Here is a 19,316-nt window from a genome sequence, read left to right on the forward strand (position 1 = left end):
CAATACTTTGTAACATAGACTTTGTTGGCAATAACAGAGGTCAAACGTTTACTATAGGTCTTTACCAGGTTTGCACACACAGTAGCTGGTATTTTGGCCCATTCCTCCATGCAGATCTTCTCAAGAGCAGTGATGTTTTGGGGCTGTCGCCGAGCAACACGGACTTTCAACTCCCGCCACAGATTTTCTATGGGGTTGAGGTCTGGAGACTGGCTAGGCCACTCCAGGACTTTCAAATGCTTCTTACGGAGCCACTCCTTTGTTGCCCGGGCGGTGTGTTTTGGATCATTGTCATGTTGGAAGACCCAGCCTCGTTTCATCTTCAAAGTTCTCACTGATGGAAGGAGGTTTTGGCTCAAAATCTCACGATACTTGGCCCCATTCATTCTGTCCTTAACACGGATCAGTCGTCCTGTCCCCTTGGCAGAAAAACAGCCCCATAGCATGATGTTTCCACCCCCATGCTTCACAGTAGGTATGGTGTTCTTGGGATGCAACTCAGTATTCTTCTTCCTCCAAACACGACGAGTTGAGTTTATACCAAAAAGTTCTACTTTGGTTTCATCTGACCACATGACAGTCTCCCAATCCTCTGCTGTATCATCCATGTGCTCTCTGGCAAACTTCAGACGGGCCTGGACATGCACTGGCTTCAGCAGCGGAACACGTCTGGCACTGCGGGATTTGATTCCCTGCCGTTGTAGTGTGTTACTGATGGTGACCTTTGTTACTTTGGTCCAAGCTCTCTGCAGGTCATTCACCAGGTCCCCCCGTGTGGTTCTGGGATCTTTGCTCACCGTTCTCATGATCATTTTGACCCCACGGGATGAGATCTTGCGTGGAGCCCCAGATCGAGGGAGATTATCAGTGCTCTTGTATGTCTTCCATTTTCTGATGATTGCTCCCACAGTTGATTTTTTCACACCAAGCTGCTTGCCTGTTGTAGATTCACTCTTCCCAGTCTGGTGCAGGTCTACAATTCTTTTCCTGGTGTCCTTCGAAAGCTCTTTGGTCTTGGCCATGGCGGAGTTTGGAGTCTGACTGGTTGAGGCTGTGGACAGGTGTCTTTTATACAGATGATGAGGTCAAACAGGTGCCATTCATACAGGTAACGAGTGGGGGACAGAAAAGCTTCTTACAGAAGACGTTACAGGTCTGTGAGAGCCAGGGATTTTCCTTGTTTGAGGTGACCAAATACTTATTTTCCACCCTGATTTACGAATAAATTCTTTACAAATCCTACCATGTGAATTCATGGATTTTTTTTTCACATTCTGTCTCTCACAGTTGAAGTGTACCTCTGGTGCAAATTACTGACCTCTGTCATCATTTTAAGTGGGGGAACTTGCACAATCGGTGGCTGACTAAATACTTTTTTGCCCCACTGTATAAGTGGTGATTAGAGCACATTGAGTCACTATGTACACATAATGTACAGGCTTGAAAATCAGATTAGAGGAATGCAGAGTGGCTAAAGTAGCTTGATTCATTATGAGAGAAAAAAAGCAACCCCGTTACAGATATAGGGGAATGGAGCTTTATTCGTAGGCCTTATTTTTACAAAATCCAACAGAAATGTGTCTTTTCAAAGATTCATCCATCATTCTTGTTATTACAGGTGCAGCTGAAATAAAAACAAGCCTGTGTGTCTATCATACGTCCAGAGAACAATATGATGTTTAGCATTTAAAATTTTACTGCTATTTCATCAAAACTATAAAAGAAGTAAATAAGACAACAATTTACTGTTAATGACTTTATTGATCTTCTTGTTAAAATTCTCAACAACAAATTAAATACAACATTACATCCATGTTAATTAAGATTGCAGTATCATAACTTTGTATTAGCAGAAACATGTGGACTGTGCCGTGAATGTGCTGTGCTCAGTAACTTTAAAAATTGTACCAGTTAAATGTCAAATACATGCAGATCCAGAATATGGAGGTCCTAGATGGCAAAAGTTAATCATATACAAGGTTAACATGCAATAAGTATTACAAACTAAAAAACAATATATATTAACCCTTTAAAGCCGGTCGGAGCGGGCACGCTCCGTTTTGCATAACTATTTTTAAATCCCGGTAGCACTGCAACCACGTAAGCTAGCGCAATAATTTTTTTTGCATATGAAACCGGAGGAGTTGTACGTACATCTTATGCCATCAGCTTGTCCTAGGTCACAGTTTCCTTCCACATATAGCTTTGCAAAAACTGCATAAAAAGCAGTTGCAGCAACAAAAACACAATATTCCAGAAACAGGCTTTGCCAATCCGATCAGCTGTTTGTAACACTTCCTACATCCATCAGCGTGAACTATCTCATATCCGCCATGACCTGCTCGGAGCCGGAAGTGACGTCATTTTGCGGAAATTTAGTTTTTTACCATCAGGACCTTATGAGCCTATACTTGTGTTTTTAAAAGTTATGTTTGACTTTATGACTTTCTGTGTCGTTTCTGGGATGCTTAGGACTCATATTGCACTGCTGGAAATAGTTTATTTTGATGCATATGCTGGGGTTTTTTTTGCAAATTTGCTTTATAATATTTATTTTTGTTTTTCCTGCAGTATATAAAAATTGGTGTATTTCAAAAATAAAACTATGAAGACACTTAAAATAAATTTCCTGTGGTGGGAAACTATGTTGTATTTACAGTTTTGAGGGATAAGACTCTTAAATTTCTCTAACTAGAAATATATGTTAAAAAAACAAAAACGATTTTCAATTTTTTGGTGCACTATGCACTTAATGCATACATATCATTAAAATCTGGGCTATAATGGTGGTATTAATGTATATCAACTTGAAATGCTTCCAAAAATGGCACTACAACATGTAAAAATATAATATAAGCTCTGGCGGACTTGGTTCTATGGTAGGTCTTAAAGGGTTAATACCTCAGTAATCATAAGCTATAACACTATAAGATTACACTCCAGTATAAAACCCTAGAGAAAAAAAAGAAAAGGATCTGATTGGCTTAATTTAACTGAATTTACAAGAAAACCTTGCCAAGACAATTGAGGCTGCTTTGAGGAATAAAATTGATTTGACAAATTACTGACTTTCAAGTTTGTTAGAAGACAAACTTTGTTTTCTCCTTATATACTGTATTTCCATGTGTGTTTGCATGTTTCACCAAATCGGTGTAGCCATTTGTCATTTTCCTTCCAAATATATAAGAAATATAACATTACTCGCGATATAGGTCTCGATTTTGTCTTTACCACTCCTGATCTCTCCGTCTCACTATTTCAGATGGTGGTCAATCCAAGCTCCATGGTAGAGGGAAGCTCTCACCTTCCAGCTCTTTGGAAATCACAGAGGTGAATCGGGTCAGTTGCTCTGAGCTGAAGTGGTTTTTCCAGTCTCCAGCAATACCTGACAACAAAAACACGCCAAGCATGCAAAGAGTCACATGAACATAAAAACACCTGATGAGAACAGAAATTGACCATGGAAGAAACTCTGAAAAGACATCTCTGATAACAAACGCATCCAAGTTGGTGTGTTGTGTTCAATATCACAAATTTTTCAACCCAGTCAGATGTGTCATAATGGGATATGGAAACTCACCTTTTCTTAGGAAAGGAGATTTGTCATGGTCCAAGTACACCTTGGGGATCAGACTTAAGTTGGACATGTTGTTGTTCTTCATGGTCTTGAAGGAACAATGCTCTGCTATCTTCTGAATTACTTCTTCAGTCAGATTACAGCCCAGGAAATCAGAAATACGCCTGAGAGCCGCAGGCAGGTCCTGGAAGAAACATGCTTGTTATATAATGTGAAACAGTCTGTGTTTTTTTAAATTTGGCTTTTATTGAAAACTTATTCTAAAGTCATTTCATGAGCAAACTTTGAAAAGTCAGGGGTTAGAATGGTTTAAGTCATAATTTCAAGTTTTGGCAAGACATAAGTCTGGGTTTGTTTTGCTCAAAGTGACAAATGTGGAGGGTGCACTCCAATGTTCCCTCTAATTTTTCATGTGTCTGAGCAAACACACAAACTCCCTGAGCGGTCCCTTGGACCACTGTGAGCAACATTAGACGTGTGCACTGTGGTCACGCCAACATCGAATCCATCCAAGTTACATGGTTTATTAAAATAACCAAATTACAGCATTTATGTTAGACTACTTTTAATTAACTGCTTCAGCCCACTGACAATGAAAATGTAAAAAAAAAAAAAATCTTGTTCATGACCTGTTTAGTATGTTAACACTATTGGAAGTAAAAATAACTTGAACTCCAATTTTGAGAACACAACTTTCTTTCTTTTTTAAATAAAGCTCTGACTTGTATTATGAGTATGAGTCTGTGGTCTGGGAGAGAGTCCTGTAACTCTCTGTTTGCAAAATACAGTATATAATGACCAATGTTGGGCAATTAATTATATAGTTACTTCTTCAAAAAAGTAACTGAGTTTCGCAAACAAAGAAGTTTTTTGCAGCTGTTTACCTAAAAAAATGCAGCCAAGGCATTTTTTAAAATAAATATTTCAAACTATTTACAGAACAATCAGGTGTCTGCATCAAATTTGATGCCACACAAATTATTTGTGTAACTCCAAAAAATGATTTCTGTCCACTATGGAGGACAGACATAAAGGAGAACAACAGCCTGATACCCGCCTGACAACAGGAGATGTATCACTCCTGTAACATCTGTAACATTCAGTAGTCGCCTCATTGTTCTGACACACACAACAAAACTATTGACTAGGGGTGGGCGATATAAACGATATACGATAGAAACGATATAAATTTGGCCAACGATAGAGATTTTGACTATGGTCGTGTCCAAATTCATGGGCTGCATCCTCCTGAGGACCCGGCCTTCGCGGTCTACGTGGGCCGGGTCCTCAGGAGGATGCAGCCCATGAATTTGGACACGACCAACATTGCTCTATCGCAATAGTGCATGTTGATGATGTCATCAAGCTGCGCCTGTTTTGGTCGAAAGCATCGCAGCGGCTAAAACCATTATCATCTGCAAATTATGCCGGGCGACAGTCATAGCAAAGAGATGAAGCACTTTTGAAATATGGGGAAAGCCAAAAACTGCGCTTACTACACTTCCGTAACATTGATTCATTAATGTTGAATTCTCTCGCAGCTGTTCTATTCCCATGTTGTTGCAATATATTAATAACTAACCTCGTATTGTGGATGAATAATCTCAGTTGTTCTCCTGACTGAAGTTTGGCCCGTGTATAGCATCCTGCTATGCGATTGCATTTGTCCCTAACCACCAGAATCCCTCACGTTAACTTTTATCGAGTGGAAAAAAAGTTGGCGTTAATCATCCAGCTTTACTGTGCTAATGTTATGCTAACACAGCTGTGTCGCTAGCAATCACGTAGCACAACATTATATACCAGGTAGTCCAACTTCAGTAACCCTGCAAACGCCACTGCTGTTTAGTTTTCTGTCTTCATTTATGTTGGAAGTGGTAGCAGAGCTGTACGTTTTAATTAGTTTCAAAAATCTCTCAGTCAGAACATGGTATGAAATGTTTAGGTGTAAACTAGCGAGCTAACTTCCTGTTAACTTCTAACTCCGTTAAATTTAATAAATTCTGTTTTCATGGATGCATGGATGTTAAACTTAATCGTTACACCTGATAAAGCAGCAACACTGATGATTTAATTAAAGATGAAAGAATTTAGACCGTTTTTAACTCTTAGTGTTCGTTTGACTTGAACCTGAAATAGACGGAGTTTTGGACCCAGATTACTCCGCGAAGCTCCTCACTACGGCAGCCGTAATGCTCTGACAATCCATCAAGCAGTGTGACTTACCAAAGTTGTACTAAAACATTTTTAACAGATTTCTGTATGCCCAAATCGGTTCAAGGTCAGTAAGCACAAGCAGAATTCATACATAAGGCACAGTCTCGATTTTTGAGAAAATTAAAGGATTTTAAGTGTGCCTTATAGTGTGGAAAATACGTTATACAGAAAAAAAGAATATATCGTGATATATATCGTTACCAAACATGCTTCAAATTATATCGCGATATGAATTTTAGGCCCAGCCCTACTATTGACTACACTACACACTAACTACAAAAGATTTAGAATAGAATAGAATAATCCTTTAATTGTCCCACAAGGGGAAATTTGGTTGTAACAGCAGCCAAAAAGACACATATACAAACAAACAGTACACAAGACACAGAACAGAAACATACACAATTTTTTTTTTTTTTTTTTAACATATTTACATTAAGGACAATTTGCGCTAAACGTCGCATATCACTCACCTGGCAAAACACTGCGGTCACTCCTAAAACTTCCCCCCTTCCTAAACAATAAATGCCAATATTGCCATATCATTTTTGATTGGTCAACATAGTACATTTTTCGACCAATAGGAAAGGGTGGCTTTTTTTTGTTTTTGTTTTTGCTCACAGGCTTTCGAGCATTTTCCTTATAAAATCCGTTTTTACAGTTTCTTCCCGCAGTAAATATAAACAACAATAGTATTCAGGAACAAAACCAAACATTGCATATCTTTTTATCATAACTCTGGTTTTACGTGGCCTATCAACACAATTTAAAAACTGGTAAAAAGGCCACACTTTTTCCGTCAATTGTTTCATCTGTCCTGCTCACATCTCCAATGGTTGTACACGTTGTCATTAACGTGGCTTCACTCCACATCAGCCACGCCGCTTTGCTAGCTATAACACCGGTGTCGGCACATAAGGACGCTGTCATAGTCTGTCAACCACATTGATTAGCTGCGAATGTAAATCGCATTATTGGCTGGACTATGGGATATGGTGGCATCGTTCTAATCCCATACGGGAGCAGCCAGGCACTTACTGACTAACTGCAAAACAGAATTGTTAAAGTTTTAATTTTAATTTCAATTCAGGTTCGATTTTTTTTGTGCGCAACACAAATTTTCTGTGTGCAGAGACCGTGCCAGCAGTGCGCAATTGTGCATGTGCGCAGCTTAGAGGGAACATTGGTGCACTCAGGCCTTTAGGTGGAGCATAAAAATCTGTGGGAAATTGTGTCTCAAAACTAGGGGTGGGAATTTAAACATGTAAAATAATTTATTAATATAATTTAAATAAAAAATAACGCATTTCAATGCACAATTTCCTGGAATACCGACTACACTGCTGCACACATCAGATGTACAAAAAGGGAGAAGAAGAACGTGCATTGTTAGGACTGATCGGAGGCAAATTTCACTTCAAAAGACTAACGAACAGAAGCCTTGATAAAAGCATGGTTTTATGCAAGCTGTCCAAAAAGGAGTTTCCGTACCACCGAAGCACCTCAACCTTACGGTACCATCCAAATGCAAAACATGTTGCAGGAAGCACAGAACCTAGCACTGGCAGTGCCAATAAAAGATATGAACGGTCCAAATTTGATGAAATGACTGGCCTCAGAACCAAAATTAGTAAGTCAATATTCGACAAACTTACCAACTCTCGCATAAAAGGATTGCTCTGGACTGTAGACTACTATCAGTGGTAGAAGATAGGGGGTTAGAAAATGTGCTACAGTAAGCATCAGGTGATCCAACTTTCAACTGCTGTGCCGAAAGACTATTTCAAGTAATATTGAACAGCCTTATGATACTGAAAGGCAAGCAAAATGAGATGCATTACAGACACCCCTGCTAATATGGAGGAACTACACCAGGAGAAAACAAGACTGGGGGAACAGAAAGAGCCACTCATACAGGATGTTTCTACACGGTCAAATGATGGTGTAAACCATGATGTTGAAGAGCAGCAGTAAGGTGACTCCTGTGCGGATGCCGAATTCAGTCGACTGCTTGTTTCGGATGTGAATTTAGCTCAATGATCCGTTCTAATTTTCCTGTAGGAGCTTAATTACTTTCGGTGGGATGTGCTCAGTCTCCAGCGTCATCCAAAGTGCTGCCCAATCGATGCAGTCGAATATAGGCCGAAAGTCAATAAAGACGGTGACCGTCCGTTTCCCACATAAAATTTGCTCCTCACCTGGCAAATACTGAACATCTGGTCACAGGGCCCGCAAAGTTTGATCGCAATGTTTCTGCAGGCATGATTTAATTACCTTCATGAAGAATTTTCCACTGATCAAGAGCAGACTGATGCCGCATTAGTTTTGGTATTCTCGGTTGTTGCCTTTCTTGAAGATTGGGATAATGATGGCCTTCTTCCGTGTTCTTGGAATCGTCTCTGTGCGCCACATTTTTTTGCGGAGGTGCACCTTTTGGAGAAGAACATCACCGCCAGCCTTGATCAATTCCGCTGTAATTGCATCCACACCAAGCGCTTTTTAGATTTTTCAAAGTCCGGATGGCTGTCTTCACCTTTGCCAGGGTCGACTCATCATCGGACCATCGGGGTCTCTGGTGCTTCGATGGGTGACGGCTCTGCTGGTGGTCCTTGTGGCTCCGTCCAGCACTGTAACCGCTCAGTTGATGATCGTACAAAGGTGCCATCAGCCTTTCAGATGTTGTCATTTGTTGATTTGTTTTTTCTACTCAGGCATCAGAGCATTCGATAAATGGTGTGGCACTCATGCTTCGAGGCCACTTCCTCCAAGTCAGCCACTACTTGGTTCCAGTAAGCCTCGCGTTCTTCCTTCATTCGGCGTCAGACGTCCTTGTTGAGCTGACGATATCGGTTAAAGTCGACCAGCTTCACACATTTTGCTTCATCTACCATATCGAGACATTCGTTGGATATCTACGGCTGTGTTCGGCAGCGTGTGGGATGGCACAGGTCTTTGGCGCTTTCCATGATGACGTCAAAAACTTGTTGCTCTTTGACGTTGACCTCTTTGGATGGCACCAGTGCACCGAAATGGCTGGATAATGCTAATTGAAATTCTGCCTTGTAAGCGGGATCTGACAGGCATTTCCAGTTGAGCTTTGCCAATGGGTGCGATTTGCATTTGGCTCTTTGTAGTCGAAGATTTATCACAGAAACAGGATGTAATCCAACATCGCTGAGTCATCACCTGTTGGATTTTGCCATGTGAGTTGATGTTTCTTTGGATGTTAAAATTGGGTGTTTCCGATGATGAAGTTGTTGGTGTTGGCGAAGGACAAGAGGCGCAAACTGTTATTGTTCATTACACCATGTCCAAAATGACCCGACCCCGTGCTCTCCCACCCAGTCCGATTGAATCCAACGTGTGTTGTAGTTGGTTATAGAAATTGTTCTTGGCCGGGTCTGGATTTGTCTCTGTTGGTGTGTAGATGGTAATGAGGCGGGTTTTGATCCTACCGTTGATGGTGAGCATTACAAGGCGATTGGAGATTGGCTGGAATGAGACAACACTCTTGACTGCGCGACGGGCAACCATGAAACCAACTCCTGCTTTTCGTTTTTCTCCACCCGAGTAGTAGAGTGCCATCTGGTCATCGTTGAGTGATAGTTCGACGACCCTGTGCAACAGGGCTCTGAGTTTGTACAGAGCAGAATCCATCATCAGCGAGACAGACTCCCCGCTGCAGTGGTGGTCCAGTCGAGCAGAGACCCACCCACAGCTGTCTGGCCTGGCCTGGAAGTGATGATGATGATGATGGTTATGCATTTAACTGTCACTTGCAATGTTTCATGTACATGTTACCTGCAGTGAAATGGGTCCCCTTCTAACCATATATACACTTCAAAAACATCACATTGGGAAGACAGGTCAGAGAGCGGTAGGATGGTAAGAAAAACAATGAAATGCACAATACATGAAGGGAGAGGAGGAGAAAAGCAGACTGAGCTCCTGAGAGGAGAGCAGTTTGAGAACAGAAAAAAAACATCTCAGCACAAAGTGCATGAATCTTCATACCTTACAACATAAAAACAGATAAAAGCACAGTTACTTTGTCTAAGTAACTGGTTAAAAGACACAGACCAGACAGTATGGAGTACGTAGGTATTGTGAGTCCAATGGGTTTGTTATTTTTTGCACTAAAATAGTCGATGATCACACTGTTTTAGCAGAATGTACAAAATAATTTTGGCTAAGGTTACTCAGAGTTTAAAGGTGACACTGGTCAAATAACCTTTTATACAGTGGGGCAAAAAAGTATTTAGTCAGCCACCGATTGTGCAAGTTCCCCCACTTAAAATGATGACAGAGGTCAGTAATTTGCACCAGAGGTACACTTCAACTGTGAGAGACAGAATGTGAAAAAAAAATCCATGAATTCACATGGTAGGATTTGTAAAGAATTTATTCGTAAATCAGGGTGGAAAATAAGTATTTGGTCACCTCAAACAAGGAAAATCCCTGGCTCTCACAGACCTGTAACGTCTTCTGTAAGAAGCTTTTCTGTCCCCCACTCGTTACCTGTATGAATGGCACCTGTTTGACCTCATCATCTGTATAAAAGACACCTGTCCACAGCCTCAACCAGTCAGACTCCAAACTCCGCCATGGCCAAGACCAAAGAGCTTTCAAAGGACACCAGGAAAAGAATTGTAGACCTGCACCAGACTGGGAAGAGTGAATCTACAATAGGCAAGCAGCTTGGTGTGAAAAAATCAACTGTGGGAGCAATCATCAGAAAATGGAAGACATACAAGAGCACTGATAATCTCCCTCGATCTGGGGCTCCACGCAAGATCTCATCCCGTGGGGTCAAAATGATCATGAGAACGGTGAGCAAAGATCCCAGAACCACACGGGGGGACCTGGTGAATGACCTGCAGAGAGCTGGGACCAAAGTAACAAAGGTCACCATCAGTAACACACTACAACGGCAGGGAATCAAATCCCGCAGTGCCAGACGTGTTCCGCTGCTGAAGCCAGTGCATGTCCAGGCCCGTCTGAAGTTTGCCAGACAGCACATGGATGATACAGCAGAGGATTGGGAGAATGTCATGTGGTCAGATGAAACCAAAGTAGAACTTTTTGGTATAAACTCAACTCGTCGTGTTTGGAGGAAGAAGAATACTGAGTTGCATCCCAAGAACACCATACCTACTGTGAAGCATGGGGGTGGAAACATCATGCTATGGGGCTGTTTTTCTGCCAAGGGGACAGGACGACTGATCCGTGTTAAGGACAGAATGAATGGGGCCAAGTATCGTGAGATTTTGAGCCAAAACCTCCTTCCATCAGTGAGAACTTTGAAGATGAAACGAGGCTGGGTCTTCCAACATGACAATGATCCAAAACACACCGCCCGGGCAACAAAGGAGTGGCTCCGTAAGAAGCATTTGAAAGTCCTGGAGTGGCCTAGCCAGTCTCCAGACCTCAACCCCATAGAAAATCTGTGGCGGGAGTTGAAAGTCCGTGTTGCTCGGCGACACCCCCAAAACATCACTGCTCTTGAGAAGATCTGCATGGAGGAATGGGCCAAAATACCAGCTACTGTGTGTGCAAACCTGGTAAAGACTTATAGTAAACGTTTGACCTCTGTTATTGCCAACAAAGGTTATGTTACAAAGTATTGAGTTGTATTTTTGTTATTGACCAAATACTTATTTTCCACCCTGATTTACGAATAAATTCTTTACAAATCCTACCATGTGAATTCATGGATTTTTTTTTCACATTCTGTCTCTCACAGTTGAAGTGTACCTCTGGTGCAAATTACTGACCTCTGTCATCATTTTAAGTGGGGGAACTTGCACAATCGGTGGCTGACTAAATACTTTTTTGCCCCACTGTGTTTCTGCACTTTATGTTGAAATCTTTATCATTATTATTGAAAGACAATACCATTTTGAAAATGTATTTATAATAGTATTTTATTTTTAAGTCTGCCCAATTTTGGCCAGGGATATTATTTTTGCTTCTCTGTTTTGAATTGAAATGCAGTTTAATTTTTTTTTCCCCACAAATTAAGAGCTTGAGTTTACAATTTTCATGTCCATGTCTATTATTTATTCTGTCGCCCACTAAAACCCTTTTAAATTTAAAAAAACAAACATTTGCGCTTTGAGGCACATTTGCTTGTGCGATTAAATGTGATTAATCAAGATTAATTCATTAATTACAAAGCCTCTAATTAATTAGATTAACTTTCTTTTAATCGAGTCCCACCCCTACTCAAAACACAATATTAATAGATGTAGGTAAGTAACAATTTTTAAAAACACAGTTGTCAGCTTGGTCGAGTGGCCATGGAAGCAGACATCCAACATAAGAACCAAAGAGTCTTTGACTGAATGGAACAGATGGGTTTAAATAACCTCACAGGATATTCCATTCTGCAGGTTTCACTCAGGACTATAGATGATACAAAAGAAATTGCATTGTAACACAGAAATATTTATAAAAATACACTATTTACAAACATTTCCAACTTAGGCCACATTTAAAATAACAACCAACAATAACCCTATTATAAATATGAATGAATGAATAAATAAATTCCCATACCCTATACTCATGCCTTACTCTCCTCCCGGAACAAATAGTTTGCGGGTCCTGGGGCCAGTGTTGGGGAGTAACGGAATACATGTACCGCTGTTACGTATTTAAAATACAAAATATGAGTAACTGTATTCCGTTACAGTTACAGTTTAAAAAGGTGGTATTTAGAATACAGTTACTTTGTTGAAATAAATGGATTACACGGCGGTGTTTTCCTGTTTCATATTGTGGCGGGTCAGGCCTGTTTGGGTTTTGTTTGACAGCTATGTTCTGTTGATCCAGGCGGTTACGGTTGCCATGGTGACGCGCTCTCTCTGCGACTGTGTGTTTCCTGGGTGAGAGAGTGCTTTTTTGTTGTTGTTGTTGTTGTGCTAAGCTAATAGGCCTAAAGAATGTAGCCTTATGGCAGTGTAGTCCGTGCTGCAGGGAGAATGGACTGCCATACCCGTTATGTGTCTGTGAGCGCGAGGAGGGAGAAAAATGTGAGTGGAAAAGTACGAGCTGTCACCGAGCAGAAACAATAATAACCACTGCAGCCAAGAAGAGTGCCTGACAAACCCAGTTGTAAGTAAGCTATTAAGACTCGAGTGTACACTGTGTTTGTGTTTTCCTCCGAAACAATAAGTTCCGTTGGAGCAGCCTTTCAACGCCTCTCTCTGTCTCTATTTTTCAGCTACAAGCATACCTGGACTGGCCATCGGGCATACCGGGCATTTGCCCGGTGGGCCGATGGTGATTTTTTGTTTTTATGGGCCGATGATTTTTTTTTTTTTTTTTGGTAATGGTATAAACAATGAAAGGTGGTGGATTGGCCAGATGCTGGCCGGTGTGTAAAAATAACTCAGTTGTTTGGTGGTGGCTATCGCGGAGCTTCCACAGATTCAGTAACATTAGCAAGTGGTGGAGGCCAGCAGGTGGATGAGAGAAAGGTGATGCAGGAGAAGGAGAGACCCGAGGCAGACGCAGGTCTGAGTGTCAGGTTAACTGAACTTCAGGTAAGAAGTTATGACCTGCAGTCTATCTGGGTCAAATATAAACCAAGTTTAGGTGTAGTTTATTTTCATTGTGCTGACTTTTTACAGTCAGTTACAATAACTCGTACTGTGTACAAGCTAGCATGACGGAGTTTCTATACAGCTGGGTGGGTGCTATGATGTTACTGATAGTGAACTTTATTTTATTCATAAGGTTAGTTAGTAGAGTTGCCAACCGTCCTGTAAAAAGACGGAATTGTCCCGCATTGAGAGAAAATATTACGCATTTAGTATTGAACTGAAAAGGAGCACAGTTTGTCGCAGACTTCAGCTAGAATGGAAAAAGACACAAAGCTGGATTTATTCTGTCTTTACGCTGCACAGCTGCCTCTTCTCCTCTCATTCTGTCCCCTCCCTCTCCTGTTGCTACTTCAATCATGAAACTGATCAATGATCAGCTGATCCGCTTTTCTCTCTTGTTTGTTTATCGCCCACCTTTGCGCCAGAAAGAAGAAACCAGCAGATGTCACGTTAAACAACAGCAGCACGTTTAAGCTTGATCAGCTGTTGTTAGAATTTATTTAATATTAATTTCTAGTATCAGCTGATGTTTGCTGGAGCCACAACTGTAAAAGCTGCTGGTCATGATATCGGTTTGTATATGTGGCGAGAGGGAAACATGAAGATGAAACCAGGAGATGTCCTTACTGAATCATCAGAGCTGAACAGGTGATTGAGAAACAGGTTTACCTTTTAGGTGACATGAATGAGTTGAAGGGAAGTTATGAACTGTTTCTGAGAGACAAATAACACCAGGATCCTTTTTTACGCTGACAGCTGGTAACTGTGCAGGTGCGGGTCTAGTATGTTTTGCCAGGGGGCCAGGTAGGGCATTAACAGGGAAAGGGGGGCACAAAGAAACACGTTCTTATTCTCATTTAAAACGTCTCGCTTTTATTAATTATCTGATGCTTACAACCAAAGTTGTTATCTGACGTAAAATGTATAGAAATCATACATATACCAACAAGACAGTGTACATCACTGTCACAACAGCGTCTGTTTTCATTCAAAGGCTTTATGGCTTTTCCTATAATACCTGGGGGGGCGGTCTCTAGTCAAAATCCCCGGGTCGATTTTTTGTCCCAGTCCAGCCCTGGCTACAAGCCCGACACGGAACCGACGTATTAGCCAGAGGTCCCTTTACTACGGTTTGGAGCCGCAGACCTTCAGTAATAGTAATAAATCACACAGCAACAGTACATTCATGCAGTTGTAAAAAGCATGATAATATGTTAAGTGATCCAAAGTATTCAGAATACGTTACTCTCATTGAGAGCAAAAGTTTCAACAGTCCTCCAATTACTTTCTGTTTACTTCAATGCACAATATGACAATTGAAAATATAACATGAGAAAGTGTGAGTTAAAATATTTATTCTGTGCAGGTAATGGCAGCTCTCTGTTACACCTGTCTCTCATAGTGTGCACGCACACACTGACAATGCGGTGCACTATGAGACACTGCGTCTGGTAGTTTAGTCAAAAAAAAAAAACCTCACATGAAATACTTTCCTTTCAGTGAAAACATTGGAAGTGTTTTTACCTGAACCATTTCTTCATATGTAATGTACATTATTCTGTCTCCCAGTTCACTGTTTCTCCAACTCTTCACGTGGTCTGTCCATTTTCCAAACAGCACTGCAAATAAAGCAGACATTGGCTGACCAGTTACAGATCCAACCACTATTGTGATAGAACTTGCAAATATTGATTTTCTTGCATGTCTCCTCTTGTGCATATGTGATCTCTGACCTTTGCCCTCAAGAAATTTATCCATGAACTCATCAAAGGTTCCTGGATCCTCAAGGAAGCCGGCCATCTGGTGGAAGTAGTATGAAGACACCATGATGTCCTTTGGGTTCCTCATGACGTAGATCACCTACAGCAGAAAGAGTGCAAAAACATACGTGTGTGTAAAGTCTCTTACACAATCAGGAACACATTGGGAATATCACACAGAGTCATTACCTTTGCTTTGGAGGTACAGAAGGAAGGGGGCATGAGGTTGTAGAGAAAATGTGAGACCAGTGCCCGTGGAGATGCCAGCTTATCCACCACCCGTGCCAGGTGTTTCTCTTCCAGCCATGGGACTCTCTCCCAGTTAGGAATGGTATGTATGGGGGTCAGATCCCCCCCATTCAGCACCAGTGGGAGGATCTCCTGCATCCAGATTGTACCTGAAGAAATAGCAATAAAAAATAAATGAGTATGAGCTACAGGTCTTCAAGTATAACTGCATAATGGGTTAACAGAAACAGTAGTGGGAACCGGTGCTTAGTATCAGGAATGCTTGTGAAAATCGGTCTTAGTAAATGTGAGCACAGTTTGTAACTGCTCTCCAATTAAAGATCCTGCACATCATACACACACATGAGTGCCAGGTGCAGTGCTTTCCATCATCTCAACACGCTCTTTTCACTTGTTGGTATATTTCATCTTTGTCATTAACCACAATAATCTGCTGGACATCCTTTCTACCTTGTCTGGACTAGCCAGTTGTTACAAGCCCCATTTTCTTTTCTTAGTGTGCAGCCTCACATACAACTCATTATAAACCATTTCCTTTCGTAAGCGCTCTCTTTGCTGTATGACAAGCTCCCAGTACTCAAGTCTTTCTTCACTTTGGATACTTTCCTGTAGTTCTTCTTTTCACAACAAGTCTACTTGTTGTTTGGAAACTATCCAGAGGATACATTCTAGGCAGTTTTCCCAGACATCTGATAACCCTTGCCTTCCACCCAGGGCTATCTTAAATCCTCTCTGAACTCTGTGCAACATTTTTTGCTCTTCAACTTCAGCGACTCATCTGCCTAGCTACATTCTCACCTGCCACTACCTTGCAGACTCCCATTTCCTTCAAACTGCACATTTTATACACTTTTATACATCCCTCTATGTTTCTCCCTCTTCTTGAAGTACGTGTTCACCACAGCCATTTGCATCATTTTTCACAATATCATAACAGTTGACACACGGCTTTGGAGTGACTGGAAAGACTTTGCATAACTCTTGCATAGTGCACAGTATCTAGGCTTACTTAACCACATATACAGGTTTATGCAGTCTCTAGCCTTCAAAGGCAAACTGGTAATAGTGAACATTCAGGTTGAGCAGAAAACTGTTGAAGGACGGTGTTGTGCCAAAAAGTGATTGCCTGCCAAAAACTGATTTCCAATGTTTCTGTGTATTTTTTCTGTGTAATATCTTTACGTATATTTGTAAACAGACTTCGGTGAACAGGGTTTACAAAGGGGTTATATAGAATAAAAAATTATCTGTTTTTCAAGTATCTTTACAACTCTGTGTTATTGTACTTACCAGTAGCGGTTTTAGATACGGGCGACACGGGCGGTTGCCCAGGGCGGCATCATGGTGGGGGGCGGCATCACGGATATCGGCAAAAAAAAAAAAAAAATTGCTCGTACTCATGCTGCCCCGACATCAGCCAGCGCATACTGAGAATGGCATAGGCACCGATCGGTTTTCTATCGCCCATTTGCTGGGAGTAAGGGCGCCCTCTCCTCCCCGTGCCTGCTGCTTGCTACACAGGGAGGAGAGCGCGGGGCGGCGGGGGATTCTCTGGCTGGCTGGAGCAGCATCTAATAACCAACTGGCAAAATAAAACAAAATAAAAACAAAACAACAAACACGAAAAGACCAGACATTATGATACAGATTTATAATTTGAAATTCGAAATTCTGTAGGCCTACACGAAAAGTGAGCGCGAGAGCTCTCGGTGCGCCTGCTTGCTGCTGAAGTCAAAGTAAACTTTATTGTCATCTCCGCTACATACAGTCCAGTATATAGAGAGACGAGACGACGAGGCTCCAGTTACAGCAGTGAAAGTAAACAAACAATAAATATAAGAAGAGCAAGAAAATAAATATACACTTTAGGATCAGGGGTAAAGGGATCAATAACAATTTAAAATTTATAATTTACAGTTTGATGATTTAAAGTCTCACACACAGCCCGTCGAAAGGGGAGGGGGGGCTGCTGCTTCCAAATAGAGCACATTTCATTTATAATGTTGTAAATCCAAGCCCGTTATGTATTCATGATTTGAATCCTGGGTTGTGTGAAATCTCAGAAATAAACCCTAGACAAAGTGAATCTGTGAACTAAGGTGTAGGTCTATTAGGTTATGTTGTGGTGATCCTCGAGTTGGGGGATTTGTGTTCATACTGGAGTGCAAAATTAAAACCAAGATGGACAAGAAAAGTTCAAAGCCATCAGGTGCTCAGTTTAGAAAAAAGAGAAAAGAAGAAGAGAAACTAGCAAAAGATACAGGTAAGCAGATGTGTGATTGGATAATGGCAGGTCATCCTGAAACAATCAGAATCAGAATCAAAATACTTTATTAATCCCTAAGGAAATAATGTGGATTACAGTTGCTCCAAGAAGAAATGGTAAAAATAGTAACAGTAACAGACTAAACTCCAAACAATACAATATGTTACAGATTTTAATATTAATTAGTCATTGTCAATTGTTGATTTGTCCTGTTCTCATTGTATGACGAATTATGATGGCTGTTTGGTAGCCGTTTGCATACAATGCATCAATGCATACTCTCTCTCTCTTCATATGTGTGTGTCTGTGTGTGTTTCTCTGGCGAAATTCAGTATGGTTCCGACAACAGTTTTATGTTAATGTATAATCCTTAATATGTTTTATGTGTGTGTGTGTGTGGGGGGGGGGGGGGGGGGGGGGGGGGCGGCGCCAGAGGGAGTGTTCGCCCGGGGCGCCAAACGGGCTAGGACCGCCACTGGTAACCAATCTGGTCCTTTATCCCCACTTAAAATATTTTTACAGAACTATTGTAATATTTGCTGCCATTTCTGCTGTCCTCTTGGCCAGCTTACTCTTACAAAAGACATTTTTAATGTTAATGACATTATTTTAACTGCATAAATAAAGGTTACGTAAAAGTCACTGCCAAAAACTGATTGCGGCTTCTACCTTGTTACACTAATGTTGTTTGTGGCTCAAGATAAGGGATGCATTTGACATATGTTTCACATATTATAGGCCAACACTTATAGCAGTTTAAATACGAGCAATCAGTTTTTGGCAAATACCGGAAATCAGTTTTTGGCACAACTACTGTTGTACTGTACAACAACGGCGTACAATTCATTCGCGAACCTCATTTATTTTCACCCTCACCCGCAGACTCTGCGTGCTCTGTCTGACACCACTTACACAGACAAATACGCAGGTGCAGCGTCTATCATCAAATATTACCGTCACAAAGGTTTAGTCATCAGTTTTCTGTGAAGTAAAAGCCGCTTGAGTGTTTTACAGAAGCTCTCACCTGACTTCGGGTATGTAACAGCCAGGACGTCGTCGTCTTCAAACTTGAATCCCTGAGCAAACTCCAAACTCTCATAAGAGTGAGTTTCCTTGGGCACAATCAGTCCGTGATAGTGCAGGTACATCTCCTCGGAAATCGACATTTTTCGAAGTATGCAGAGAAAGTGTCGCTGTCAGTAACCGTCGTACCTCCCCGCCACGTTCACGTACGGTGGGAAATCACAGAGGAAGCGAAAATGCAAATCAAACAGTAAATATTTACTTTCCTCGTACCCAGTGCTTGATTCCTTAAACATCTCCAAAGTTATTTATTATGTTACTTATGACCTCAAAAATACTATTCAGACTAATAGCAATTAACTGTCCCACAATCTTGTCGAATAAAGTAATAGCCAGATTTTACAGGGTGACATGAAGGCAGCACGTGATGGCGCCGTATTTACAATTAGGTTTTGTTCGATACAGCAAAAAATATATATATATTAATATCAGGTCAATACAGGGGCACTATCGCTGATATTAATACCGATACTGATACTTTTAACTTATAAAGCTTATGTAGAGGAGAGACGTGTGTTGTGAGTTATGAGATAAAACATCAGCAATTTGCAAACACA

At 41.1% G+C, this 19,316-nt stretch overlaps 1 protein-coding gene across 3 annotated transcripts; it reads right to left on the bottom strand.

Moving 5' to 3' along the window:
• Positions 1-1,751: 1,751 nt before the first annotated feature.
• Positions 1,752-18,883, bottom strand: LOC148100476 (sulfotransferase 2B1-like). 3 transcript variants are annotated; one of them, XM_087848068.1, is made up of 6 exons: positions 18,701-18,883; positions 15,351-15,559; positions 15,135-15,261; positions 14,926-15,020; positions 3,581-3,761; positions 1,752-3,385 (listed from the first exon to the last, which is right to left on the bottom strand). In XM_087848068.1, the coding sequence occupies exons 1-6, from the start codon at positions 18,840-18,842 to the stop codon at positions 3,270-3,272; spliced, it is 870 nt and encodes a 289-aa protein (XP_087704194.1). In that variant the 5' UTR covers positions 18,843-18,883; the 3' UTR covers positions 1,752-3,269. The 3 variants fall into 3 exon arrangements, with proteins under 3 accessions (XP_087704194.1, XP_087704195.1, XP_087704193.1); XM_087848069.1 differs by lacking the exon at positions 18,701-18,883 and adding an exon at positions 16,701-16,773; XM_087848067.1 differs by having other exon boundaries at positions 14,926-15,261.
• Between the last annotated feature and the right edge of the window lie 433 nt (positions 18,884-19,316).

The sequence above is a fragment of the Neolamprologus brichardi genome, chromosome 11 (genome assembly GCF_056152115.1).
Source record: "Neolamprologus brichardi isolate AB-2024 chromosome 11, ASM5615211v1, whole genome shotgun sequence".
Taxonomy (NCBI): Eukaryota; Metazoa; Chordata; class Actinopteri; order Cichliformes; family Cichlidae; genus Neolamprologus; species Neolamprologus brichardi.